Source organism: Kogia breviceps, chromosome 11, assembly GCF_026419965.1.
Source record: "Kogia breviceps isolate mKogBre1 chromosome 11, mKogBre1 haplotype 1, whole genome shotgun sequence".
NCBI lineage: Eukaryota > Metazoa > Chordata > Mammalia > Artiodactyla > Physeteridae > Kogia > Kogia breviceps.
In genome coordinates, this window is record NC_081320.1 from 65,880,120 (window position 1) to 65,907,931 (window position 27,812).

Genomic DNA, 27,812 nt, shown 5'->3' on the forward strand with positions numbered 1-27,812 from the left:
AAAGACACTGTCAAGTGAATGAAAAGATAAGCCACAGACTGGGAGAAAATATCTGCACAAGATATATCTGATAAAAGCTTATCCAAAATATGCAAGAACCCTTAAAACTCAACAATAAGGAAATGAACAACCCAATTAAAAAACAGGCAAAAGACTTGAGTGGAAACCTCACCAAAGAAGATATACAGATAGCATACAAGCATATGAGAAGATGCTCCACATCATATGTCATTAGGGAATTGCAAATTAAAACAAGATACCACTACACACGTTTTAGAATGGCCAAAATCTAAACCACTGACAACACCAAATGCTGGTGAGGGTATGGAGCAACAGGAATTCTCATTCATTCCTAGTGGGAATGAAAAATGTCTTCCACTTTGGAAGACAGTTTGGTAGTTTCTTACAAAACTAAACATACTCTCAGCTTACAATCCAGCAATCACACTCCTGGTATTTACCCAAATTAGTTGAAAATGTATGTCTACACAAAAACCAGCACACGGATGTCTACAGCATTTTTATTCATAATTATGAAAACCTGGAAACAACTAAGATGTCCTTTAGTAGGTGAACGGCTAAATAAACTGTGGTAAGTTCATACAATGGAATAATATTCAGCACTAAAAATACATTAGTTATTAACCCATGAAAGACATGGAGGAAACTTATGAACATTACTAAGTGAAAGAAGGCAATCTGAAAAGACTATATATTGTATGATTCCAACTATATGACTTTCTGGAAAAGCAGAACCACAGAGACAGTAAAAAGATCAGTGACTGCCAGGGGTTGGGGGGAGGCAAGGATGAATAGCCAAAGCACAGAGGATTTTTAGGGCAGTGAAACTATCCGTATGATACTATAACGGTGGATACAACACACTGTACATTTGTCCAAACCCACAGTATGTCCAACACCAAGAGGGAACCCTAATGTAAACTGAGGGATAATGATGTATCAATTTAAGTTCACTGATTGTAACAAATGTATCACTCTGGTGGGGACGTTGACAGTGAGGGAGGCTGTCCGTGGGTGGGGGTAGGAGAGTATATTGGAAATCTCCGTACTTGCTCCTCAATTTTGCTGTGAACCTAAAACTGCTCTAAAAGTTAAAGTCTATTACAACACACACACACACACACACACACACACACACACACACACACACACACACACACACACACACACACAGAGTTTCTGGAGTGAAACCTGTCAGGATGGCCAGACCTACTGACCTCCTACTGGCCCTTCACGGCCTGGTCCCTGACCTAGAGGGAGGGACAGCACAGACTCCACTCCCCCTCCTTCCCAACCCAGGCTTGAAGAGTTCAAGTGAATTATGGAGCTGAAGATGCCCACAGAACCAAAGGCAGGGATGTGGGGATGGGGGAGCATGTGCACTGATGGGAGGGGAGCTTTCTCAGACAATATAAACAAACGAGAAAGCTCCACCACAGCCTGGCCATGGTGCCAAATCCATTAACTGAGTTATTACTAACAATGCCTGAAAATCCTCAGAGCCTCCCAGACTCCAGACAACAGCACTCAGCTCTGAATCCTCTGCCCCACTCCCCTTAGCAATGGCTACCCTTTGACACACAGCCCACCTCACCTGCACCTGCCCACCAACTTCATGCAAGTCGTCTTCTGTCTCTTCTTGAGGTGACAGAAAGGACAAGAATGAAGCAACCAAACGAAGAGAGAGAATTTCTTAGCAAGGGCAGCTTATCTAGGTGATTTAGTCACTGGCGCCCCCTGGTGTTGTAACGCCAGACCCGTCCATCCTAATGAAACAATTAGCTCAGGTTGGCTGGTCAGCAAGATAGGATCGGTCTTCAGAGACTTTGTTTTTCATTTTTAAAAATTCTGTTATTTCCCTAGGAGAACTGTGTAGTTGTCCCAATAGGTTAAGTTAAAAAAAAATCCAATAACGTATCAGTTAAAATGGACCACATGAAAAAGCAACTTTGAAAGTGCTTTGAAAAGTCTGGAAACAAGAGGGCAAAGTTGGCTGAGGGAGGGGAACTTGACATAATTTAGACAGCCACAGTGGGGCTCCTGGAAGCTGTAAGGTGACACCCAGAGGCTGCAGACCAGTAAGAGAAAGTGGATGTGCCAGTTGGAATCAAAAGAAAGGGGAAGTCAGAAAGACAAAAACAAATACCGTATGCTAACACATATATATGGAATCTAAGAAAAAAAAAAAAGGTCATGAAGAACCTAGGGATAAGACGGGAATAAGGACACAGACCTACTAGAGAATGGACTTGAGGATATGCGGAGGGGGAAGGGTAAGCAGGGAAGAAGTGAGAGAGTGGCACGGACGTATCTACCAAATGTAAAATAGCTAGTGGGAAGCAGCCGCATAGCACAGGGAGATCAGCTCGGTGCTTTGTGACCACCTAGAGGGGTGGGATAGGGAGGGTGGGAGGGAGGGAGACGCAAGAGGGAAGAGATATGGGAACATATGTATAACTGATTCACTTTGTTATTATAAAGCAGAAACTAACACACCATTGTAAAGCAATTATACTCCAATAAAGATTTTAAAAAAATAAAAAAGGGGAAACGTTTGGGGCAGACAAACCAGCCAAATCACCCCTTCTGTACTCCTCTGCCCCATCCCGATTGGTGAGCACCCAGGCCCAGGGGCAAGGCTCCCAAACCCATCATAGCTCGAGGCAGCTCAAGCTGCCTTCCCTTTCCAGGCAGCTTCATACTGTTCATTTTCAACTGTTCCACCTGGATGAACTGCACTGGGAAGAAACAGAGCTGCCTTGCTGGGGCTCTTCTAAAAGGAGGATCATTATAGTACTACTACCTAGTTTTTCATCACACATTTGTTGAGCTCCTACTCTGTGCTGGGTGGTACTGCAGCAGCAGGGTCATCCTCAGGACAGATGGGGGCTCGAGCGCACTCTGGCCTTCATTTTGGTTTCCATGTTTCCACCCTTTTCAGTGCCGAGATTAAAGCGAGGGTTGCAACGGGGCAAGTCAGGCTGTTGCGATTTCTCCCAAAGCAAGCAGACGACACTGTCAGAACAATGACAAAGGGAGATGGGCAGGCCTATGTGCCTTGCAGAAATCTCTTTACACGAGGGTTATTTGGCCCTAGAGGGTAAGCCAGGGCAGTGGTTTGATTCCGTAACAGATTACTCAGCCATGCCACACACAGAGGCAGAGCACACACAATTTTGAACAGGAAATTGTGTGCTTGTGCCGTGGAGGTTGGCAGGGGTGGGAGAGTGACTGATGCAGAGTCCTGGGCAGGAGATGAGAACAGGAGGTTAGAGGGGAGCGCCTTGGGGGTCAAACTGGGCACCAACTGTCGCCAGATAAAGACTGGGCACTGGAACGACCATTCAAAGCCTTTCCAGAGGCAATGACTGGCCAACTGTCTGCTACCTGGCATTCCTCAGACGAAAACTCTGAGTCTCCCACTGACCTTCCACTCACGATGCGGGGCATTTGTCATGATCCCCAGGCATTGCCAGCTGCTACTGCAAGGATTCAGAATCAACCAAGGAGACTCCTGTGGCATTTCAGTGCTGAGCAGGGAACTGCTTCTTCCTCCCCTGCCCTCTAGGTATAACTCGTTATCTACCTAGAACGTCTTCCCCTGCCCTCCTTTCCAGGTCCTTCTCCTCCTTCAAGGTGTAGCTCAGGCCCCATCCCCCCGAGAAAGCCTGTCCTGACCAAGTTCCTGTTGGCCTCTCTTGCCCTTGAACTGCTCACACGTATTTCTGATTCATGGCTTGAATTATTGTCTATATTTAACTTACGTTTTAGTGCCCAAGTAGAGGGCAAGTTTCTAGAAAACTAAAGTGATGTTTTATCTCCAAGTTCTCCCTGATGCCTTGCACAAACCAGGATGCCATGCTTTTCAGTGTATTCTAACTCTGTGGAAATTAGTTAACACATAGGCAGCAAAAACGACCAGACCCCAGCAGATAATAGGTAACTGAAATGCTAAAGTCACTACATAGGCATTTTCTGATCATGCAAAATTAAATGTCAAGGCACAAGAAGGTGAAGCAGTCAGTGAACATGACTTATGTAAAAACAAACAAGCAACAAACAGACGAAAAGTGTCCTTATGTAATTCCCTCCTTATGTTGTTCAACCACAAAAGATAGGGCTTGAAGTTACTAAAGGACTTCTACGAGCATTTCTTCATAATTATTCATACAAATGCATGAAGATGCATATATGAGGATGTCTGCAGCAGCATTAAATGGTGAGGACACAGAAACAAGTAAATGTCCATCAAAAAGGTAAGCTTTAAATAATGTATGGGATGTCCCATGATGTGGAATATTAAGCATCCAGTAAAAAGAATAATGTAACCTTATATACGCTGACTTGTAGGAAAAGCAAATTATAGAACAATGCATATAGCATTTAATTAACAAACATTTGTTGAATGCTAATGTATCCGGCACTGTTCTAGATGCTGGGGAAACAGCAGAGAACAAAATAGGCCAAAAAAACCTCTGCCCTCATGGGCCTTATATTCTGATTAGGAGAGAAAGAAATAAACATAAAATATAGGTAATTTAAGTTATTAGAAGGTGACAATTGTTGTGAAGAGTTAAAAAAAGCAGAGAAAGGTGAAGGAAGTTAAGAGATGGGAACTTCAGTTTTTAAAAAGGGTAGACCTCCCAGAGAAGGTGATCATATTTCTGTGTGTGTATGGTGGGAAGGGGGGTGGGCGGCTTCTGAGTTGGCTTATAATAATCTCCACCTTCTGGTATCTGACCCTTCACACCATTCCCTCCCATTAAATGGGGGGCTGGACGTAGTGATTCTCTTTTAACGAATAGAAAATGTCAAAAGTGATGGGGATGTCATTTTTGAGATTAGGTTACAAAACAGTATGGCTTCTGTTTGAGGCATCCCCTCTTGCTTTCTTGTTTGCTTGCTCTGAAGGAAACCAGCTTCCATGCTGTAAGTTGCCCTATGGAGCGGCCCATGTGGCAAAGAACTGATGTCTCTAGCCAAGAGCAACATGAGTGAGCTTGGAAGGGATTCTCTTCCAGTTGAACCTTCAGATGAGACCAAAGCCCCACTTGTCAGCTTGATGCAAACTCATGAGAAAACCTAAGTCAGAAGCACTCAACTAAGCTGCATTCAGATTTTTAACCCAGAGAAACTCTGAGGTAATAAATATTGGTTGTTTTTAGCCACTAGGTTTTGGGATAATTTGTTATGCACCAATAGATGCCTATTACAGTGTATATGTGTGTATGTTAGTATTCATGCAACAAATGCACACAGAAAGGCTTGAAAGGATCCATAGCAAATTGTTAGTAGCAGTTAAGGCTGGGATGGATGTGGAAAAAGAACACAAAGGACTTCAATATTTTTTATACATATGCTTAAGACTTAGGTCTTGCTTGAATCTTTTCTAGTGAGAATTATTTATGTATTATTTGTTTGTTTGTTTGTTTGTCTTTTGGCCATGCTGCGCAGCATGAGGGATCTTAGTTCCCCGAGCAGGGATTGAACCCATGCCTCCTTCCATGGAAGCGTAGAGTCTTAACCCCCGGACCACCAGGGAAGTCCCTGTGTTTTTTTTAATTCTAAAAATACAAATAAAAGTTGAAGATATGACAAGGAACCTAGTTGTCAAAAAATAATAGTGAAGGGCTGATATTTTCAAAAATGATGAGAATAAAAATCCTTTTTCATGTCTCTAATGTTTTTTAAATATCCAAAAGGGAAGGAAGGGAGGGAGGGAGGGAGGGAGGGAGGGAGAAGACCTTTCCTTCCTCCTATCTTTATGGCTCTTACAGCCACTCCACGAGGTATATACAGCTAAGATCACTCTGTTTTCATTACTTTCATTATAATTCTCAGAAGGCAGGTGGGCAGCTGGGGTTAAAAGGAAGTCCAGGGTCACCTGACCAGTGGGCCCTGCCTGCAATTGCTCAGCCAGGCAGTGACAGAACCAGGACAGACCAGTTCCCTGGTCTCCTAATCTGGGATCTTCACTGGCCACAGCTCTCTGCCTAAGGGGTTTGCCCCAAACAAGATGGCCTGTTCTTCATTACCCGCAGGAAAGTGACACTCTGCCCCTTAGCCCACAAAAGCAGGCTCGGATCACAGCTGTTACTGGGACAGGATCTGAGAGAGAGTCAGGAAGCCAGGAAGGAGATTCTTCAGGAATTTTCAGGCCAGAACTTTCCCAACTGTACCTATCCTCCACCTCGGTACAGAGCTGCAGTCAGAGGGGACAGGCAGGAGCAGGGAGCCCACCGCAGACGGGGATGGGAGAAACAGGGCTGCTGCAGGGCCTTGCAGGGCACACTGTGAATTGTGTAAAGAGGTCTGGCTTTCTGTTAAATTGCCCCTCGGTGCCTGATGACTTCAGGGCGGCTGTGCTGGAGACATGAGCGTGAGCTCATGGGCAGAAGAGAAGTGGGCAGTGACCCACAGGACAGGTGAGAACCCCACCTCTTCTTTAGAGAAGGAAACACAAATCCTAAGGTATTGGGAGTCTCTACCTCCACAGGGAAATAACTCCATGAGTCAACAGAAAAACAAAACACAGATGCAAAAGGACCCTGGGGATTCACTGTGCAGGTGCTCAGGTTGGGGAAGCAGCACAGTTCAAATAAAGTGAAGAACAAAAAGGGTTCAAATGCCTCAGTGACGTTAATATTTGAACGCTTGAAGCTAATTTCTGGACTAATAGTGGCTGAGGGCTCAGACAGACCCTCAGTGAGCCTGGAGAGAGACACAGCAACTGTGCCAGCACTCAAATTATAAGACAAAAGACAGGAGGGTGCTTTCACTGCCGAGGACGCAGGTTCAATCCCTGGTCGGGGAACTAAGATCCTGCGAGCCACGTGGCACAGCTAAAAACAAAAACAAAACCAAAACCAACAAAGGACAGGAATGAAATATTTTGCCTTATCACTAGTGCTGGTGTTTTTCTGCCCTGATTAAGGACTCAGTTGCCAAAAACAGCTCGTGAGCATCCTCCAAGCATCTGTCCCCTCTGGGCCGTGGGAGGGAGGTGGCAGCCCAGAGGACAGAGGTGTGTCCCACAGGCCCCTTGTTGTATCGCCCTGTGCACATTGCTCTCCATTCTCCACCAGTAAAACGGGGGTAATTATGTTCCCTCTCCCTGGCTGACAGAGGGACGATCCCTGAAAGAGTATATGCACCGTACTTGAACCCATGTGGCTCAGGAAATTTTAGGCTGAAGGGAGAGTGACCAGGACAGTCTCATGGATCCTTTCCTATAGACCCAGGCTCAAGAGAAACTGGTTTCACTAAAAATACCTAAACCGATCATCACCAGGAGTGGGACGGGCAACAAAGCTGAAGCCAAAGACCAGCAGGCCAAGTGGCTGGTATCCCACCACGACCAGGGGATAGGGGCTCCAGCCCAGGAGGCCAAGCCAGCCTGATCCAGCAGAGGTGAGGATCTGACGGAGTCTCCCCGAGCAGGAGAAGGCATGGAGCGCGGGTCAGAGCCAGGGCAGGAGCCCGCTGCCTGGGTTTAACTCCAGCTCCATGGGGACTTGCTCTGGGACCCCGGGCAGGTAACTAAGTCTTGATTTCCTTTTCTTAGCAATCATAGGAGCGGAACCAGGCTTAGACCCAGACACAAGGGGCCCCTGCCCTGGCCCTTCCTGGCCTCTTCTGGTCATCAACCTCTCCACAGGGTAAGGGGCCTGCAGGGACAGAAAGACTTGAGGTTGAAAAAGGATCAAAAGCGCAAAGCAAACACAGGGGATTGGTGGGGAGGGGCGGGCAGTGAAACCACTCTGTATGATAACGTGTCATCATACATTTCTCAAAACCCATAAGAGTATCCGACACCAAGAGTGAAATTAATGTAAATTATGGACATTGGGTGATTATATGATGTGTCAATGTAAGTTCAGCGACTGTAAGAAATGTATCACTCTGGTGGAGATGTTGATGGTGGCGGAGGCTCAGTGTATGTGGGGTCAGGGGGTATACGGGAAATCTCTGTACCTTCAGTTCAGCTCTGCTGTGAATCCAAAACTACTCTAAAAAAAATAAAGTCTATTAATTGAGAGAGAGAGAAAGGAACGCAAGAGTAGGAAAGGAGCAAGGAGGAAATGGCCAAGTCATGGTAGCAGAGGAAAAGGACAGGGAAGATCTGTGAGCTTTTGCTGGGGGCCCTAAATTCTGAACAGCCTTTGCCTTCTCGTCTCTGTGTGGCCTGACCCCCTCACGGTCCCCTGGGCTCCAGTGAACAGGAATCCTTGCTCTAGGCAGCCTCGTTCATCCCATCCTTGACTTGAGCAGGCTTGAGAGTGTTTCCTGCCAAAACAGAGCTGAATACACTGTCCCTGGGCCCTGCCTTCTCCCGGGGTCATCCAGGGACTCACAGCCTTAGTTGCTGCATCTGGGCTGCTTTCTAAAGATATCAATATTTATGATATGACGAATCTTCACTTAGATTCCCTAGATAGATCAATAACCAGACATGGCTTCATCAGAGTCCCATCCAAAGCAGGCACTCTGCTTCCCAGCAACCCCACTCAACTTTCCAAAAATGCATCACTCCTCTGAAAACATTTGAGATTCCTGCTGCATTTTTTCCTTTCTCTTCCTTTGTTTTAATGTCACGTATTGGCAAAAAGGATTTGGGGTAGGCCCTGTTCCTTTCAGGTCATGTGCTAGAATTCTAGAAAGGGAAAGGTGAATGTCTGGGAAGCTCACACAGGACACGAGATGTGTCAGCAGCCAGCACTTCCTCCTGTCCCGGGGCAGGTCGTCCTCACTTCCCGCGAGAGCTGTTTCCAACCCTGCTCACGCCTTCCACACCACCCCCACTTCTCACCTCAACTTTGAACAGTATCTCCTGTTTCAGAAATCCTTATTTTTCTTTGCAATGCCCTCAAAAGATTCAGAACTTAAATGATCACTCTGCCTAATCACCTCCTCCTGGACTCCCTGCCCCAACATAGGACGCATGTCTGTACCCTGGCCTGGCCTTGAGGCTTTCCTTCCACTGAGAGAAGGGGTATCCATCTCTCTGTTCCTGTTCTGTCAATGGTCCCCTGTCTCTCCTGGCTCACCATTTCCACTGTCTTCTTCCTGATTATATAAAATAACCTGAAAATACTTCACCCTCCATTCCCACTTCAGCCTCTGCACTTGGGCACCCATCCCTACTGCCCCACCAAGACAGCTCCTGCTGAGGGCACTAGTGACCTCCCTGTTGTTAAATCCAACCCCATGTTCGACTTCCTTTTTTTTTTTTTTAATTTTTATTGAAGCATAATTGACCTACAACACTATGTTAGTTCCAGGTGCACAACATAGTGATTCAATATTTCTATACATTACAAAATGAGCACCACAATAAGTCTATTAACCATCTGTCACCACACAAGAATACTACAGTATTATTGAGTCTATGCCCCATGCTGTACATTTCATCCTTGTGACTGACTCACTTATTTTGTAACTGGAAGTTTTTACCTCAATCTCCCTTACCTACTTCACTTCACTCACCCCCACCCCGCTATCAACCACCTGTTTGTTCTCTGTACCTACGTCTGTTTCTGTTTTGTGTTTGTTCATTTGATGTTTTATAGATTCCACATATAAGAGAAATCATACAGCATTTTTTTCTCTGTCTGACTTATTTAACTTAGCAAAATACCCTCTAGGTCTATCCATGTTGTCACAAATGGCAAGATTTAATTAATTTTTATGGCTGAGTACTATTCCATTGTGTGTGTGTGTGTGTGTGTGTGTGTGTGAGAGAGAGAGAGAGACAGAGAGACAGAGAGACAGAGAGAGAGAGAGAGAGAGAGAGAGAGAGAGAGAGAGAGAGAGAGAGAGAGAGAGAGAGAGAGAGAGTATACACACCACCTCTTCTTTATCCATTCATCTATCAATGGACACTTAGGTTGCTTCCATATCTTGGCTATTGTAAATAATGCTGCAGTGAACACAGGGGTACGTGTATCTTTTCAAATTAGTGTCTCTGTTTTCTTCAGGAAAATACCCAGAAGTGGAATTGCTGGATCATATGGTAGTTCTATTTTTCCATGTTCTACTTATTACTTTAAATAACTTATTGGAACCATTTGGCACTATCCATCATTTCCTTCTTTAATTTTTTTAAAAAAATACTCTCTACTCTTTTGGCTTCCACGATGCCATTCCTTGCTACTTTTCCTCCTACCTCTGAGGTCCTTCCCTCCCAGTTCCTTTGCACGCTCATTCTAGGATGCTGATACCCCACCCCACTCCCCAGATTCCCAAGTTGTTTTCTTCTTTCTTCACACTCAAGGTACTTATCCTGGGGATGACATCTACTTTATAGGTTTAACTACTACTTAGACATTGACAAATCCCAAATCTAAATGCTCAGTCTAGACTTCTCCTCTGAGTTTCGATGAGAATGTCCAACAGTCAGACAGCTCCATGTAAACTTCCCACAGGCACCTCAAAGTTAACATGCCCCCAACTCAACTCCACCATCACTGCCTCCAGCCCTGCCCTCCCTCACGTGTTGCCTGTCTCAGCAAGTAGTGTCGCCATCCTCCCAGTTGGATCTCGTCACTACAGCCAATAAATCACTCCTCGATACCTCTTAAGTTAGTTTCCTTCTTTATTCCCACTACAGCCAGTACCTTATTTCCAGTCCTCATAATTTCTCATTGGGAACCCTTCAATGACCAATTGGTTCATGGCTTCAGCTTTCCTTCTTAAACTTTACCTCTTTCTCCAATTTTTCCACAATAGGTATTTATCAATAATACATTCACTAATAATAAAATACTGTTTTATAACTTAAAATAATTTCATAAAATTTAATGTTTTTCATTTTTAAATTAAATTTAAAATAATAAAACAGTTTTTAAATAATGTCCATGAGACGTTCCTGCCCAATAGTTCACGGTTGTCCAACTCTGTGAACACGTTGGGACCAGCTTATGAAACTGGACACTCTATCCAGGCCCCCAGGGTATGTCCCCACCTCCCCATATTACATGTCATTGCCTGTGTCACTTAGCACACTCATTTGAGCAAAAATCAATTCACAGGCAGGACAGCAGGAAACAGGAAGAAACTCAAGACTCAGAAGTCAAGGTTCAAACCCTACTTCTGCTCACAAGCTACATGACAGATTCAAACTACTTAGTCTCTGAGCCCGTTTCCTCATTGGGGCCATGGGCATAATATAACATCTATCACAGGCCTACGAAGGATCAATAAGATGTGATAGTGCTTTAGCAGGGTTTCTTCCAAGAGTAAGCTCTGAACCACAGATGGTGACAGAAAAATCTCTATGACTTATTTCAGGGCCTAACTCTGAAAACTTTTCTTCCCTTCTACTCTAATGTATTTTTTCCTTAAATCTCTTCTGCACTTTCATAGACTCATCTTGTCTCCCCAGCTTGTTCACTATCTTAAAAGACGGAGCCATGCCTTCCCTTCTTCTGGTTCCCTCTACAGAGTCCCTTGAATGGCTTCTGCACAGAGACTGCTTAACAAATGCTCAGAGTAACTAATAAGGGCTTAGCGGGGGCCTGGGCTCAGTCCTCTGGCCAGGCCTGGAACGCACTCTCAAGGCTATGAAAAGATTCTTTAAGAGGAGGGACATCGGGGTGCAGGTGCGGGGGGAGGAGGCCAGGACGAGCGCCTTACCTTTGCACTGCAAACCTTGCCGCAAGAGGCCCCAGAGCAAGGAGCCACAGTGGTCGCAGAAGGTGGGAACCTTGTAGTTGTGGATCCCGAACTTGTGGGGCATGTTGACACTGAACCGCTGGGAGCCCACCTGCAGGGATGGCAAAACACAGGGTCACCGCTAAGCTCCTTGCTCCGAAAGCTGCCCTGGGAAAGAGGTGAAGAGAACCTCCCAGCTGGGACCCTTCTCCCATTCTCTCTGCTGCTCTGCTGGCCTCTGCTCCCCCACCAGTCCCCTCCGGGACTCCAGACCTCCAATTCCCATGGCAGACAGCACTCAACCTGTACCTCATATTTTGACCTTAAAGAGTTGTCATTATGTGCTTTGAATGCTGCTTGAGCACCAAAGCCTAGCTAGGCAGAGTTTTTCTGCAGCCTGACGGTGGATGTGGGCTTCTGTGAACACCCAAGAACCCAGCACAGCCGTGGAAACTATAGGTCATCAGTTAGGACAAACAGCCATCATGATGGAGATGGCTAACACGGAGTGGTGAGCACTAAGGGCGCTAAGGCGTCGGCGCTGACCACAGGCCAGGCACCATCAGCTCAGTTAAACCTCACCACCACCCTATGGGGTAGGCACGAGTTTACAAATGAGGAAATTAAGGAACAGGGAGATTAAGAGATGTGCCTGCAGGCAGTGCGTGGCAGAGCCAGGATTTGACGCTGCGGCTCTGAATTCAGGGCCCAGGCTTTTTAACCACTATGCTGCCACTTATTATTTAAAAGGAGTAAAGAGAAGGTGGCAAGACGGAAGGGCAGAGGACGGGGGAGAGGAGTCCAGGCATCTGATCTGCAGGCCTGGGTCTGCCACCAGCCCCCTGTGAGGTCTCAGGCAAGTTTCCTGACTTCTCGGGGCTTTGGATTCCTCATCCGGCAAATGAGGATGGCACCTCCAACCCACCTAATATGACAGGACTGTGGGGTCAAGGACACGCCGGGGGTGGAAGAGGTGGGAAACATTAACTGAAGCAAGAGGTCGGCAGGGGTCTCCCTCTGCTCTCTAAGAGATGCTCTCCACCTATTGACACATCTCTAGTGGAGCAGCCACACGAACAAAATCTGCCCCTCTCAGGACAGCAGGGTACCATCACCTGAGAGCCCCTGGCCTTGAGACAGCATCACTCTTGCTACTCCAGGCTTTAGGGACAGCACACAGCAGAGGAGCTGTCCTCGGCTCACTGCTGCCCGGTGAGTGAAAAGCCCTCATGGGGGGCTGAGAGCTGGGCACAGACATGAATGTGAACACAAACACCGAGGTATGTGCACACACACGCTCAGGGTCACTCAGCTCCGTAACAACCTCCTTATCACCCGGCAACAAGGAATGGCTGATCCTGCCGCTGCACCAGCATTTTACTGAGCCCTGCTTGAGGTGCATGGGCCGTCTACTGTGCAACTTACCCCAGTACCAGCATCCCAGATTTACTGAACAATCGTGCCCACCCCTCCATAGATTTGTAGCACAGGTGTGCCTATTTGTGACTATAAATAAACCTGTAGAGGTTTGCAGTTGATGAGACTTCCGAGATTTTTTTTTTTTTTCTAACTTACTGAGACTTATGAGATCCTTGAAAGCAGGAATCATGTATTCCTCTTTATTTCATTGGGACATGGAACAATTATCTGGCACACAGGAAGTGCTCAATAAACGCTCAATAAAATGTCCATAACAAGGAAGACAGACAGACAGCAAGCTAATCATCTTTTTCTTTCATTTACTTAAACTAATGAGCATAACAACATACTTCAGGTTATGATCCTAGACCAGGAGCCAAGAGACCCGGGTGACAGTGACTTGCAATTTCTACCCTGTCAGTAGAAACTCTGTAAATAATTTTGGTGCTTTGTACTGTCTGCCCTCCAGGGACATGGGACACTCAATCTAAGCCTCGTCCCTTCCTGATTTCCAGAGATGGCATGAAATCAAAAGGAGATAAAAGATGGAAAATGCTTTGGATGTTGAGATGTCACTGGTTGAATTATTTTTAAGAAGCAGGTAGAAGATCTCTGTAAGTGACTCCTTTTAGAAGCCAAAGTATAAACCCATTTAATTATAAACCCAGTTGATTATAAATCCACCCATGGCCTCTCTGACTCCCAAATCGAATGGCCTATGATTATACAGTATTTATTTATTTCACCGAGAATTAAAATCATGTCTTTGAAATCAATTGTCATGAACACAGATAACTTCTCTACTTAGACTCACACCTGTCATCTTCCCCAAAAGGTTTTTACATCTGTTAATGGAACCACTCTTCTCCTAATCACTCAGTTAGGAGAAACCTGGCTTCGGGTTGAATTTTCTCTCTTCCTTACCCCTAACAACTTCTCTAACAGTCCATCTAACACTAGTTTCTAAGATTAAGAGAACATAGTGGTCAGGGGCTCAGACTCCGGCTGACTAGCTGGATGTGAACGTGGCTTTTTCACATACTGGGCTGTGAGGTTTGGGGCAAGTTAATTTGACCTCTCTATGCTCCTATTCTCTCTGTTGGAAAGTAAAGGTAAAAACAACATGGATCTCATTAAGGTTGTTATGGCTTTAAATAATATACGATAAAGTGCTTAAATCAGGGCACGGCAAGTACCCAATGAATGTCAGCTATTATTGTTATGATTGCGGTTCTTTCAGGCTCCTAAGTGTTTCTTAGATTTGCTAATCCCACTCCAATCCCCCATCACCTCATAAAGATAAGGTTCCCGCTTGCGTGTTGTGTCTCTTACTATTTATGAACTGTGTGGATCCCTTGACATGTCAGCGAGCCCCTTCACTGTTCCGATGAGATAATGACATAAAATAACTCACATTTTCCTGTGGGCTTTCATTTGGGGATCACACAGCTCTTCGCATCCTATTCACACACCTAAACCCGACTCTGAGCCGCACTCATTCCATAGGCTGTACCTCATATCGGAAGACTGTGGACAACTCCCTTCATTTTTGATCAACACAATAAAGACAGCAGTGGGACCTCAAAGAGATAAGGTTTCTCTTGGGGACCACAGAGGAGGCAGTGGAAGGTGGGGATGGCGGTGAAGAAAGCCCAGAATTTCAACGTTATAAATATTTACCTCATCGGGAGTTTCCTGTTTCTTTAATCCAGCGCACTTCGTAATTATGAGCTCATGGCATCGCTTGTGGACCACGCAAGTGCAAACTGCAAAGAGCAAAACACGAGAGGGCTGAGCGACAAGTAGGGGAAGAAAGGTTCCAACCTGAGATTCGATTAGGTCTCTGCAGAGGAGCGAGGGGAGCCGCGCCCTTCTGTCTCTGTAGTGGAGTCTTAATGTAACGCCCTATCTGAAGCCCTTTATGCAGTCATTTCAAAGCACTCTGCCATCAGAGCCATTAGGGTTTCCTAAATGCTCTGGAGAAGAATGGACCATTTACGTCCAAAGGGCATCAGCAGTTTTCTCTAGTTCCAGGAGTATCAATCAATTTTCTTGCTTCTCTATGCCACGGTCAGGGAACAATGGCCCAGCCGTGAAGCACTGTCCACCCAGGGAACTGCGGCTCTGAATGTGCTCCATTCAGGGTCCCACCAGGGTTGGCTGGGGTGACAGGCAGGCCAGCCAGCCGGCAGCAGGCAAATGGATGTTTTGTGGCACAGAAGTGCTCAAGCTTCTTGATCTGGTGGTGCCCTTCTGTGCCAAACAAAAAATTTCATTTAATGTAATACTTCCCCAAGAAGTGGCCTATAGCTCCGGCTTTAGTGCCTTGGGCCAGTTTGGGCAGCAGGTGGCTGCAAGTAACCTAAGAAGTGTCACGTGTGTAACTGAGTACACGCTACCCCCGAGACACAGCCATGTCCCACAGAAGCTACCCCAGTCCCCCAGGGGTGAGACCCAAGTCAACCAGTGGCTGGGCAAGGAGAGAGCATGGTCTCCTAGCTCCAACCACAGAGAAACCTCAACATGACCTCATCACACACCTACCATCCAGTTCTGGACAACTTAACCTTGCATCTGTAGTCAGTTAGCTGGGGGAAAAAACAAACCCTCCCATACTTTCGAGTGACTGTTAAATGTTTAAGAGCTAATGACGGCACTGAAGAGACAAAAGAGAGAACCCGCAAGGACCATTAGTGATACTGAATAAAACAAGCAGGCGAGGGAGCTTCTTCAGGGAGTGGGAAAGTGAGGGAGCTGACAGAGCACAAAGAACCCGGCGGCTCAGGACACAGGCGGCCTCTAATGGGCATCTTACGGAAGTTTGACATTTCATGGGGAAAGAGGAAGGTGCACCAGAAAGGCTACAAAACAAGGCTGAGACTCCGGGGACACCTGCAGATGGTGGCCCCGCACATCTGCTCCCACACAGTTGTGGGGGAAGAGGTGGCCGGGCAGGGACAAAGGAAAAGCAGGGACTTGCTTTGGGGGGAGGGGACATAAGCATGCACAGCGTACAGAGCTCTGGATGGCACCCAACCCAGTACCCGCCTCCCACGAGCAGTGGTGATCTGGATCGACCTGTGGGCCCCAAGGACTTAGTTCACACAATACCCTCTTACCTTGACATTGGTATCCCTGCTTTCCTATGACACCCCTGAAAAGAAGAATACGGCCCTTTAAGAAGATGAATTTCAGGAGGTCAAAAGCCACACAAAGCCAGCCCATTCCCATCATTCCAGTCACCACCCACAGTGCACCAAGCACACTAGAGTCCACTCAGCAGTGGGGTCGTGATCTCACTCCCAGTTGCAGGGTGCCTTAACATGAGTCTCTCTGAAGGCCACTGAGGGCAGCCCTAGCTCTTGGAATGGGTGCAAGGTTTGGTCAGTGTCAGGGCTCAGTTTCCTGTACAAACAACCATTCCAGGGGCCCAGCTGTGCTCTGGAAAGCCACGAAGACTCTGCTGGCTTTCCACAGGCCTCGAGGCGTTGAGTGTGTCCTTCTTCATGGATAATCGTGGAGGAGGGCTGTCGCTGGCAGGCATAGTCCCTGAGCATTCCAGAAGCAGCCAAGGGTTATGGGGCAGTCTGTGGCCAGGACTGGGAGCTCAATCTACCCCTTGAAGGTCAACATCAGAGAGCCCTTCCATGGCCAGAGTAGGGTGCCCTAGGGCAGGTTTAGGGTCAGCCTGGACACAGAACGATCCAACCCACCTGGCCTGAGCCCTGTCCTCGGGGCACCACCACCAAGTGGTCAGCTCTCTGCAGTGCCCAGCCCAGTGAAAGGAGCCAGAAGTCACTAGGGCTGCAGCTAAGGAAACCTAGAGTTCAGTGGTGCTGGCCATGGGTTAGAGAAAACCTGAGTCTCTCAGACTAAGCTTTCAGAACCTGTTCCCCCTATTCGTGACCAAAATACAGAGATGGAGGTCAGACGGTTGTCAGCCCCAGGAATGAGACATGTCTGCGGGTGGAGTGGGGCTTTATTTCTGCTTCAGTCAGGTTGACTTTGCTCTAAGCTGTATCACCTCAGATGTCCACGCCAACCTCTACGATTAGTTCTAGAACACCATGAGGATGAGATGAGGCTTTCTTGGATACCATGGGAATCCAGGGGGTCCTCAGTGCAATTCGAATGTCCCCCTTCTGGGTTCCTGTTGCAGTGTGGCCTTGTTCACTCTCCCCCGCAGGATCCCAGTGTGTTGGCAAACTCCACATCAGTTTCAGAGAGGTTGCCAGGAAGACTGAGCTTGAGCTATTAGTCGTGCTCACCAGGGGTGGAATCAGGCCTCTGACACTTCCTAGCTGGAAGGCCGTAGAGTGGTCTCGTTTCTGAGCCTCGGTACTGTTGTTAGTGGAATGGGGTTCATAATACATAGCTCATAGGATGCTGGGAAGAGTTAATTAGAGATTTCCAGAGCCAAAGAGAGACCCTGGCACATGGTAGGTATTCATCAAAAGTTCCCCACTTATCCCCAAGGCCAGTGTTCCTTATGTTTCTCCACCTCCCCAAAAGGCCTACTACTTACCTATCTCTGCCTATCAAAATCCTAGTCATCATGAAAGGAGAAATGCCACCTCCTCCAGGAAGCCTTCCCTGAGCACTCCAGCCAACGCTCCTCTCTCCCTCCTCTGAAATCTTAGCATCCTATCAGTACCAGTGTTATGACAGTTACTAAGAACTGCTTTGTATTATAAATGTTGGCAATCAAATATTTTAAGCTTATTATGGAAAAATTCAAATGTATATTAAAATAGAGAGATGAATATAGTGGACCCTCATGTACCCATCACCCAGCTCCAACAATGATCAATACATGGCCGGCCTTGTTTCATCTCTACCCCTGGCCCCTGGCCCCTCCTTCCAGCTTATTTTCTTCCTAAACAAATCTGAGATATCATTTCATTTGTAAATAATTCAGCTTGTCTCTCTAAAAGATAAGGATTTTTAAACAAAAACAAACCACAGTTCCATTATTGGTTATAAAATCTTAACTCCTTAAATATGATGTATGATATGATCCTAAGTATAGAGACACCAGGAACCACAGTTTCTTCTTTCCATCTATCCCCCCAAGCACCACTCAGCCTTCCAGAAAAGTCTTCTGCAGTCAGAAAAAGAAATAAAGCACATCAGCATTTTTTACTTAAAATTTCTAATCTCCTGGCCCATTCCCCCTGACTTCTCATCACCAAGAAAGCATAACTAGAGGTTTCCAGGAAAGAGGGCCTTACCAGATAAAATCCCTGCAGTGGGAACAGTAGGTGGGCTGCCGAAGGTAGGTAGCCATGAACTTGTGGCCGTTGACCTGGTGGACCCTGCGCCTGACAGCCCCCTGCCGCTTCCTGGGCCGCATGCGCTCCCGGAACACGCGTTCTTCATTGTCTTTGGGGGCTGGGGAAGGATAAGAGCACAGGAGAAAACACAGTCTGGATTAGCGTCCCTTGAAATAACCTCCTGCAGGAGAGCTACTCCAGCCTCGGGGATATGGAGGTAGAAGGGGGCGTGGGGGCAGCCTCCACTGGTAGAGGGACTCAGGGGTCTGAGGAGCCTCACTGCTCAGCTCCAGCGAGCAAGCACCACTTGACGGGAAGGCCCAGACTGTGCACTTGGCCATGACAGCTGCACTCAGCATCCATCCCAACCCCAATCCTGCTCCAGATGTGGCCGCTCCATTCCTCCCCACACCAGCTACATGTTGCAAGGGTGCAGGGTCAGAAGGCTCAGGGTTCAAGTCTCACTGAAACTTCTGAGTAGCGTGACCTTGGACTGCTGGTGTTCCTGGCCCAGAGCCTCTGCGGGCATTGTCCTCTGTCAATGGGGATAACACCAAGGGGGGTGGCCTGGAGTCAGTGGTGTGACTTCCCTCCACCCCCAGCTGCCTAATAAACCTGACTTTTCTTCCTTCTCCCCCTTACCTAGACTAGGACAATAAAGAGCCTTTCCCCAAAGGTTAAAAGGAGAGGGAAATAAAACACTGTGAAAGCAGACAGTTTCCAGAAGGCTCAAGAACGACCACCATGGGCTTGAAGACCCTACTGGAGACAAAAAGAGCTTCCTCATTTCTTCCTTCCCTCTCCTTGGAAGACTGTCCCAAACCTAAGAACACCCTGCAAAGGGACAACAAAAATAATAATAAAGATTGTTGTGGACTGAATGTTTGTGCCACCCCTGCCCTCCCCTCCCCATTCATATGTTACAGCCCTGAACCCCAATGCGATAGCATTTGGAGGGGGTGCCTTTGGGGGTAATTAGGTTTAGATGCAGGCATGAGGGTGGGGCCCCCATGATGGGATTAATACCATTATAAGAAAAGGAAAAGTGGGACTTCCCTGGTGGTCCAGTGGGTAATACTCCACGCTCCCAATGCAGGGGTCCCAGTTCGATCCCTGGTCAGGGAACTAGATCCTGCATATATGCCACAACTAAGAGCCCGCATGCCGCAACTAAGAGTCCACGTGCCTCAACTAAGAGCCGGCGCAGCCAAAATGAATAAATAAATAAATAACAAATAAATAAATTTATTTAAAAAGGGAAAAGGTCTGAGCTGGCTCACTCTCTGCCATGTGAGGACACAGTGAGAAGGCGGCTGTCAACCAGCCAGGAAGAGAGTCCTCACCAGAACCCAATCGTGCTGGCATCTTGACCTCGGACTTCCAGCCTCCAGAACTGTGAGAAATAAACATCTGCTATCTAAGCCTCCCAGTCCATGGTATTTTGTTACGGCAGCCTGAGGAGACTAAGACAGTGATGATAATGGCTAATGTTTGTCCAGGGCTTACACTCTGGCAGGTACTATGCTAAATGCATGACATGTGTCATCACAACAACCCCACCTGAGGGGTACTGCTATTACCCCCCTTTTGCAGGTGTGCAAGCTGAGGAAGGAAGAGTTCAAGTAACCTGTTTCTGTTAATACAGCTGTCTAGTGGTGGAGCCCAGATTCTAACCCAGAGAGGGAGACGGCAAGGTTCCACCGGCCACATGCTGCTCTGAGGGACAGCCCACCCTCCCTACAGTAAGTCCCCGGAGCTCTCACGGGGTGGCTCTCGTTAAGGAAGAGCTGAGCTGCCCGTGGCTTTCCCGAGGGCAGGGGATGCAGGCTATGGGTCTCCTGCCAAGCTCCTGTCACTCCCAAGTATGCCCTGGAAGGTCACCTGCATGGCACAACTGAAAATGCACTGGGAAGGCTCCGTGCCCCCCAAATCCCCCCTGCACCAGCCAGTGCCCAACACACCAGCATAACAGTGTCAGTCCTCAGGGGAACAAGCCTTGCTCCTCCTGGACCTCTTTGACAATAAGGTTCCCTGCAGCAGAGGTCATGTGTGTGAGCCAAACATCTGTTTAATCCAAGGGCATCTTGTCAATCCAGAGAGGGTAGGGGTGGAGAGAAAATCAAACTGCAGGAGGAAAAAGGCAAGAACAACGGAGAACAAATGCCTAGTGTGTGCTTTTAGAGGGAAGCAGCCTGCAAGCAAACAGGCAGGGCCGTTGACTAGAGGCTGCCCTCTGTGCTCCCAGGCTGCATCCTCAGCACTGCCCCTGATGACCCAGATGGGGGTCTGCCTGTGGATCTCCTGCTTCATAGCCCCCACCCTGCCTGGGTTTCCTTTTTAACCGGTGCTTATTGTTTCAAACAGTCTCTGACACCGACTACCTCTGGGTATAGAAAGCCCACCACCTCCTACTTGGCCACAACCTAGGGGGTGAGACCCAGCTGAGCAAATTCTCACAGGAAGATCCCAGTTCTAACGAGAGACATCTACATACACACACACACACACACACACACACACACACACACACACACGCATGCGAAAATATGACAATCATCACTCAATTGTACAATTAGAGGTGACTTTCATTTCTGCTTCATACTTTTCAGTATATTTAGACTATTCTATTTTTATAAGCTGGAAAAAATGTGGTATTTAAAAAAAGAAAACAAATCTTTTCAATAGCCCTTACTTGCTACAAACCTGATCTACAAAAATCCAAACCCCAAAACTCAGCCCTGGGCAGCTCAGGCCAGGGGAGGTGGATTCTCTTTGTACAAGGCACCCTTCAAATTCTTTCAAAGAAGGATTCACCACTGAATATATGTCAATAGTAAGCCCTAATGTGTTTAAGATGCAATTTGATTTACGAATCTCTCAGATTTGTGAGTCATTTTGATCCTGGAAATTGTATTTTCAGTTAAAATGGCGATGAGTTCAATCTAGTCTTCTCAAGGGAGCGCTGCTATAACGGGGGTTATAGGGCTCCCTGAGGGCCTTATTTCTCAACCTTTTAGAGAAATGACCACAGCAACCAAACTGAACATTCTAAACTCTGTTTACACTGATTTAATAGATAAATGCAGTAACCAATTAATTTAATCCCATTTACTTTTGAAGACCTCTGGGTGGGGTGCACTGACACGGGGGAGGGGGGGAGAAGCTGCTTCAAGCCTGCAGAGAGTGGGGGCTGGGGGATGGGAGGGTCTTGGGCGCAGGGTAGACAGAGAGCCAAGGCCAGCTCCTGCTAAGGTGGGGTCTCTCTGATCTAACTTCCCCAAAGGGTTCCGTTACCCTGCCCCAAAGCATATGCGCACTGCCTTTTAAAAGTCAGATTCTGCATCCAAGATGTGGGGAGACAAAAGGCTACAGGAGAGGAAGAACACAGGTAAACTTCATGCTCCAAGGAGGCCTGCACACAAAGCTGCAGGAGAAAGGGGGTGGGGTCCCTGGCTGATGAAAACATCCCCATTCCACACACCTCTGCACAGGGGGGCCATGAGGTTCTGCAGCCCCAGAGGACCTCCCTGCTGGGCCTGGAGTCACTGACAGCAATGGATCCCTTCAGCATTTCCCACTGATGTGAAGGGTCTCTGTTAAAATGCAGCTTCCACGGGGAAGGGAGTAACGCAGTGTGTGTGTGTGTGTGTGTGTGTGTGTGTGTGTGTGTGTGTGCGTGCAGGCACACTCACGCGTGGGTAAGAGAGAGTACACGGTGCGGGGGTAAAAGATTTATAAATACATATATATATATTTGTGTGTATAATACAATTAACATATATATCAAATATGCATAATTTATATACTATATACTTACATATAATATAGCATAATATATTAATATATGTACGCCATTAACATAATATCATTACGATATATATTATGACATGATTATATTAATTCAAATATATTATTGCATAATATGAAATACATGATAGACAGATGCATAGCTTTGCCGAACTATTTGAAGCAACACTTCACCCCTAAATACATCAAAACCTTTATCTCCTAAGAACAAAGACATTCTCCTACATAATCACAGTATCAAAGTCAAGAAATTTAACATTGACATAACAATCCAATATACAGTTCCTATTCAAATCTCCCTGATTGTCCCCAAAATGTCCTTTATCGTTGCTGTTGTTTTTAAAAGTTTAATTCAGGAGCTAATTAGAGTTCATGCATGGCATTTGTTGCCATGTCTCTTTAATCTCCTAATCTAGAACAATTTTCTTGACATTTTTCTTTTATAATACATTTATGAAAAATATAGGATATTGTCTTATTCTACTTTCTACAACTTGGATTTGTTTGTTCCCTTTTGATTAGTTTCCAATTCAATGGCAAGCATACCACAGAGATCTACATATCAACAAATCCAAATATATTCATCAAGGGGCTTCCCTGGTGGCACAGTGATTAAGAATCCGCCTGCCAACGTGGGGGACACGGGTTTGATTCCTGGTCCGGGAAGGTCCCAAATGCTGCGGAGCAACTAAGCCCATGCACCACAACTACTGAGCCTGCGCTTGAGAGCCTGCGAGCCACAATTACTGAAGCCCACATGCCTAGAGCCCGTGCTCCACAATAAGAGAAGCCTCCGCAATGAGAAGCCTGCGCACCGCAATGAAGAGTAGCCCCCCCGCTCACTGTAACTAGAGAAAGCCCGCATGCAGCAACGAAGACCCAACGCAGCCAAAAATAAATAATAAAATGAAAAAAATGTATTAAAAAACACACAAAAATATATTCATCAAGATCTTTATCTATAGATAAATCTGTAAATGACATGAACATAAAATTTATAGGAGGAGAAATACAAAATATTCACTCTTACTAGGAATTCTTAAAATGCAACTGCAGAGCAGTCTTGACATACCACTGACATACCGTTTAATGCCTAATAAAGAAAAAATTTTGTTTTAAAATGGTATTATCAGCTATTTGGAAGGCTGCTGTGAAACTTATTCATTCACTGCTAGAGGCAATGTCACATAATATTTTCAGAAGCAATATTACAGTACATAGCAAACATCACAGATTCATAACCTCTGATTAAATTTTAATTCCTAAGGAATTGCCAAGTCAATAATTAAACAGAAACTAAAAGCTATACACTTATAGATGTTCCCCATGGCATGTCTAATCGGCCATCAAATAGAAATAACTTGACTGTCTCACATTAGGAGATGGTCTAATGAATTATATTACATCTATAGCAATTTTAAAATGGTAGGGAAAGACTGCGTAGGAACATGGGGAAACAGAAGGCACAGAAACACAACCCTACGTAAAACACATTTGCAGGTTGAAGGTAACATGAAAGTAAGAATTATGTTACACTAGGATGATGGGATTATGTATTTGTATATTTGAAAAAAATGTTCTCTAATGCTCTTTAATGACTTTTAAAAGCAGTTCTTTCTGCCGAAAGCATTAGGTAATGGAAGGGTCCCTCGTGTTGCAGGAGTGGGGGGCTGCATGGCATGAATGAGGAGGAAAGGGCACCAGATGTTGGCATGGAGATCAGGAGAGACAATATACATTTTATTGGCTTCCCCAATTGCCTGTGGTTCTGAACTGCGTGAAGAGTCACCCCACCTGCCCCTACATCTGTGACTTGCTCTGAAGATGCTCTTTGCCGTCACCGGATGCACTCAGCTACACCCACCTGGGGCAACGTTTCATTTGCCACAGCCCATGAGGCAAAACCAATGCCGGCTTTCCTCCCAGATGGCCCTTCCTGCCCTACACAGATCCTTTGTTTATGGCTGCATCTACCACACAGTAGAAGGGGTGACTCAAGTCAGGGAGAGGCCAACGCAAAGTTGGATAACTCTTGTGAAACGTTCTGTGGAAATGAAGATCTTGGCCGGTCAGATACAATGACAAGAATTCACAAAGGCATAAAGCTAAGGAGACACCCTATGAAGCAGCTGTGAGATCCTCAGCAATTCCAATCTCTGACAACATTCCAGGAATGTTTTCTGCTTGGTCTGATTTGCCTATAAGCTCAAACTCCTAGGGGCTTCTACACCAATAGGTATCTTATGGCCCCAGTGCTCAAAAGAATCTATGACAGGCTGCAGGCAAGTGGCCGGAGAAGCACAAAGAAGCCACACCTCGCAGTTAATTGTTCTGTTGATCAATCTCAGCCGCCCCCTTTTCCTTGGGCTGAGACTTCTCAGTCTAGACCAGAGGGGCGCTCACAGACACAGGGAGAGGCAGCCCCCCGCACCAAACCCTATGCCACCTCTTCTGGCCAGTCTGATTACTGAAGGTCTCACTGCTTCATCATCACCTCCCTCACCTCATCTCATGTCCTCCTGCACAAAAAGGGGGCTGAGCTGACAGGACTGAACACAATCCCCCACACAAGGTCATGGGCACCGTTAACCTCAGTGCTCTGGGAACGCCTTTCAGTTAAAGAATATCTAGCAGGGAATTTCTAATAGGCTAACGCTGACGAACTCCCAGATGCCAGAACTTCCTCCCTGGGTATGTGTAACAAGGACTGCCAAACCCAAGGATCAAGCTTGCCCAAGACCCTTGACCTGGGAGCCTGGACCAGTCAGAAGGACCAATATGCATGACCAGCCACCTCTGGGCACCGGTGTCATTCCTCACTGCAGGAAGGTCACCTACTCTTGATGTTCAGGGCACACAGGGGTCTTTTCCACAAGCAAGTATGTCATGGATGGTCTTCATTATTTTTTCTGACCTCCCTCTTTTGACCTTCTCTTTCTACCAGTATGGTTAAAATAGGTGCTGGGAGACTGGACAAATTTTGCCTTTGCCCCAGACTTGCTTTATATCCTAGAACAAGTCATTTAACCTCTTTGGGCTTCTGTTTCCTTATCCATCAAGAAGAGCTAGTGCAATGGCTCTGCCTAAACACCAAGCTGGCACATTCTCTCCCCCAGGTGCCAAGGCGGAACCCTCCTTACTGAGAGGGACTGAAACTGCCTCATCCCCTGCCCAGCAAAACCTACCCCTGCTGGGGTCTGGCTGCCTCCAGATGGTCCACCCCCGCCACTGTGAATCAAAGAGAGAGTCGTCATGGTCTTCCCAACCCCATCCATCAGAGGCTCTGGAGAAGCAGACTCCATCTTCAGACTTGGAGAACTCTCGGGAAGACTGGGCTGGGCAAGGAGCACTGACTCAGCTCTAGGACAAAAGCAGTAAGAAATGTGACTAGTTCGAAAAAGGCTGGGAATGTCCTCGGACGGCTCGTCTTGGAACCCAAGCAAAGAGTGAATACAGTCTTCAAGGCAGGTCATTTCACAACACAAAGAAAATAACTCAACCATCCCGGTATTTTTGTCTACATAACTGTCAAATCTTGGATAATTCTGAAGCTGAAAAATAACAGCTAGCATGTATGGGCATGTTCTAAGCACCATTCTAAGCATCTTACATCTATGAGGTATTATTCTATATACGAGGTACTGTTACACATCTATAAGGTACTATTACAGATACATGAGATATTATTACATATACATGAGGTATTGTTACATATACTCAAGGTATGAAAGCAACTTACACACACCCTCTAATATCTTGAGGTGGTATTCTTGACTTACAAATGAAGAAACCAAGGCTCCAAGATGTTAATGACTGATGTGTTCAAGGTCACACAACTAACAGTGAATGTCAGTTCAGGAATTCTCACCCTGGTCCATCCATTCACACCTCCCAAGGATGGCGGAATAGCCTAGATCCCTGGTACCCAACTGTGTGTATGGAAGTCTCTTCCCAGCTGCTGCCCACCCACCTCTCCACACATTCATCCTGCTCTCATCTAGAGACTTAGAAAAGAAAAGAAAAGAAAGCTAAAGGGGACTGATACATTCATAACACACCCACAGAGTAAAATTTAATGCAGTGGATTCAAAAAGCAGATATGCTAAGTCCACCTAGAAACAATAAGTAGAAAAAGAAAACTAGGAAACATGTGTATAGTGTATATTTGAATAAAATAAGAAAGAGAAAAGGATAAATATCCTCGAAGAGCATAAGGAGAAATACACATTGTGACTTTCTGAAGGGTAAAAAACTGTACAACCTAAAAAATGTTTATTATGTGGATACTGGCTGGAAGGCAGGGCTCTGAGCACAGACTCCTGGCCACAATGGAAGGGCCATAGCCACTCTCTAAATTATTCTTCTCAATTACTTTGGATTTGGTCCTTAACAGACAAGCCTCCACTAACAAAGCAAGGAATTAACATCATAGTCCAGACAACAGTGATTATGACTGGGGTGTGGGGAGGAGCTCCTGACAGAGGCTAAATGGAATTTTTCCCACTCCGTCTCTGAGTAGTTTACTTAATTTTCCCTCTCAATAAATCTCTGGTTCAACTTTGTGGACTTACCGTTAAAAATGCAAGATCACAGAAACAAAACAAAACAAAACAAAACTAGGTACTGAGAATCAAAGGAGCAGTGCCTTTTCATTTTATTTTCCACGAGAAAGATGGATTATAATATTTTCAAGTTGAAATAAATGCTACATGACAGTGAGTTTTAATGATTAAGTAAATATTTATGTGGTGCCGAAGACCATGTTCTACATGTTGTACCCACACAATAAAGAAAATTTCTGTTCAAAACAGGAAAGAGGAAACAGCAATTAATTCCGCAAGAGAGATTAGTCTGTGCTACCTATTTCTTCCCAAAGAGCCACACAATGTGAAGCAGAAATTTCTGGGAGGAGAGGTTTGGAATTGTCTGCATGTGTTATTCTGTGTGTCATCTAATCAGAAGAGCACTGGTGGCATTTCAAGATTAGCATCTCAAATTTAATGTAAACCATTTTCTTCTTTCTCATCTTTACTTTCTGAATGACCTGTTTTGTGTTCATGGCAGGGTGTATGCTCTGTCCACTTATTTAAAATAAAGCCTAAGCTAGTTTGTGTTTTGTTGGGTGGGGGGGAAACCGTGAAAAATCTGGACACTTGACAGGGTTGGGAGAGTAGCCCTATAGGGTCAACTGAGGTCAAACCCAGTGCGGTAGGACAATGGGATGGCCACTGAGGGAGAGCACCCCAGGGAGAGAGGGGGCAAGGAGCCCCCCAATCCCACCACCCAGGCTCTGCTGCAAAGCACATGGGCACATGGAGAACCACTGGAGAACAGTGATCATACTTAAGCAGGAAGTCTCCTTTTGCCTCCTGTCTGCATTTATTCATTCCCTCCCTTCCTCCCTGGCTCCATCCATTCAAAATTACACACTGCAGTCACACTGGAACTACTACATGCTTCTGGTACCCAGGAAAAGTCACTACTTGCCAGGAGAAAAACCGCAGAGCAGAACCCCTCCAGGAAGACTTGCTAAAGGCTCAAAGAGCCTTCTCCTCCAGGGAAATCAGCCAAGCGCGGCACCAGCCGAGGGCGGGGCCAGAGTCCTCACTGGTGCCAGCGATGGTCCTATGATTCATATCA

General features: G+C 46.3%; 1 protein-coding gene across 5 annotated transcripts in view; it reads right to left on the reverse strand.

Moving 5' to 3' along the window:
- PRKCE (protein kinase C epsilon) overlaps positions 1-27,812 on the reverse strand; it is a 513,985-nt gene that overhangs the window by 171,558 nt on the left and 314,615 nt on the right. For all 5 annotated transcript variants that reach the window (XM_059079910.2, XM_059079912.2, XM_059079911.2 and 2 more), the window contains 4 exons: positions 18,324-18,483; positions 16,212-16,246; positions 14,773-14,858; positions 11,656-11,785 (listed from right to left, as the gene is read on the reverse strand). In XM_059079910.2, coding sequence (XP_058935893.1) covers positions 11,656-11,785; positions 14,773-14,858; positions 16,212-16,246; positions 18,324-18,483 — 411 coding nt within the window. The remainder of the gene's footprint in view (positions 1-11,655; positions 11,786-14,772; positions 14,859-16,211; positions 16,247-18,323; positions 18,484-27,812) is intronic.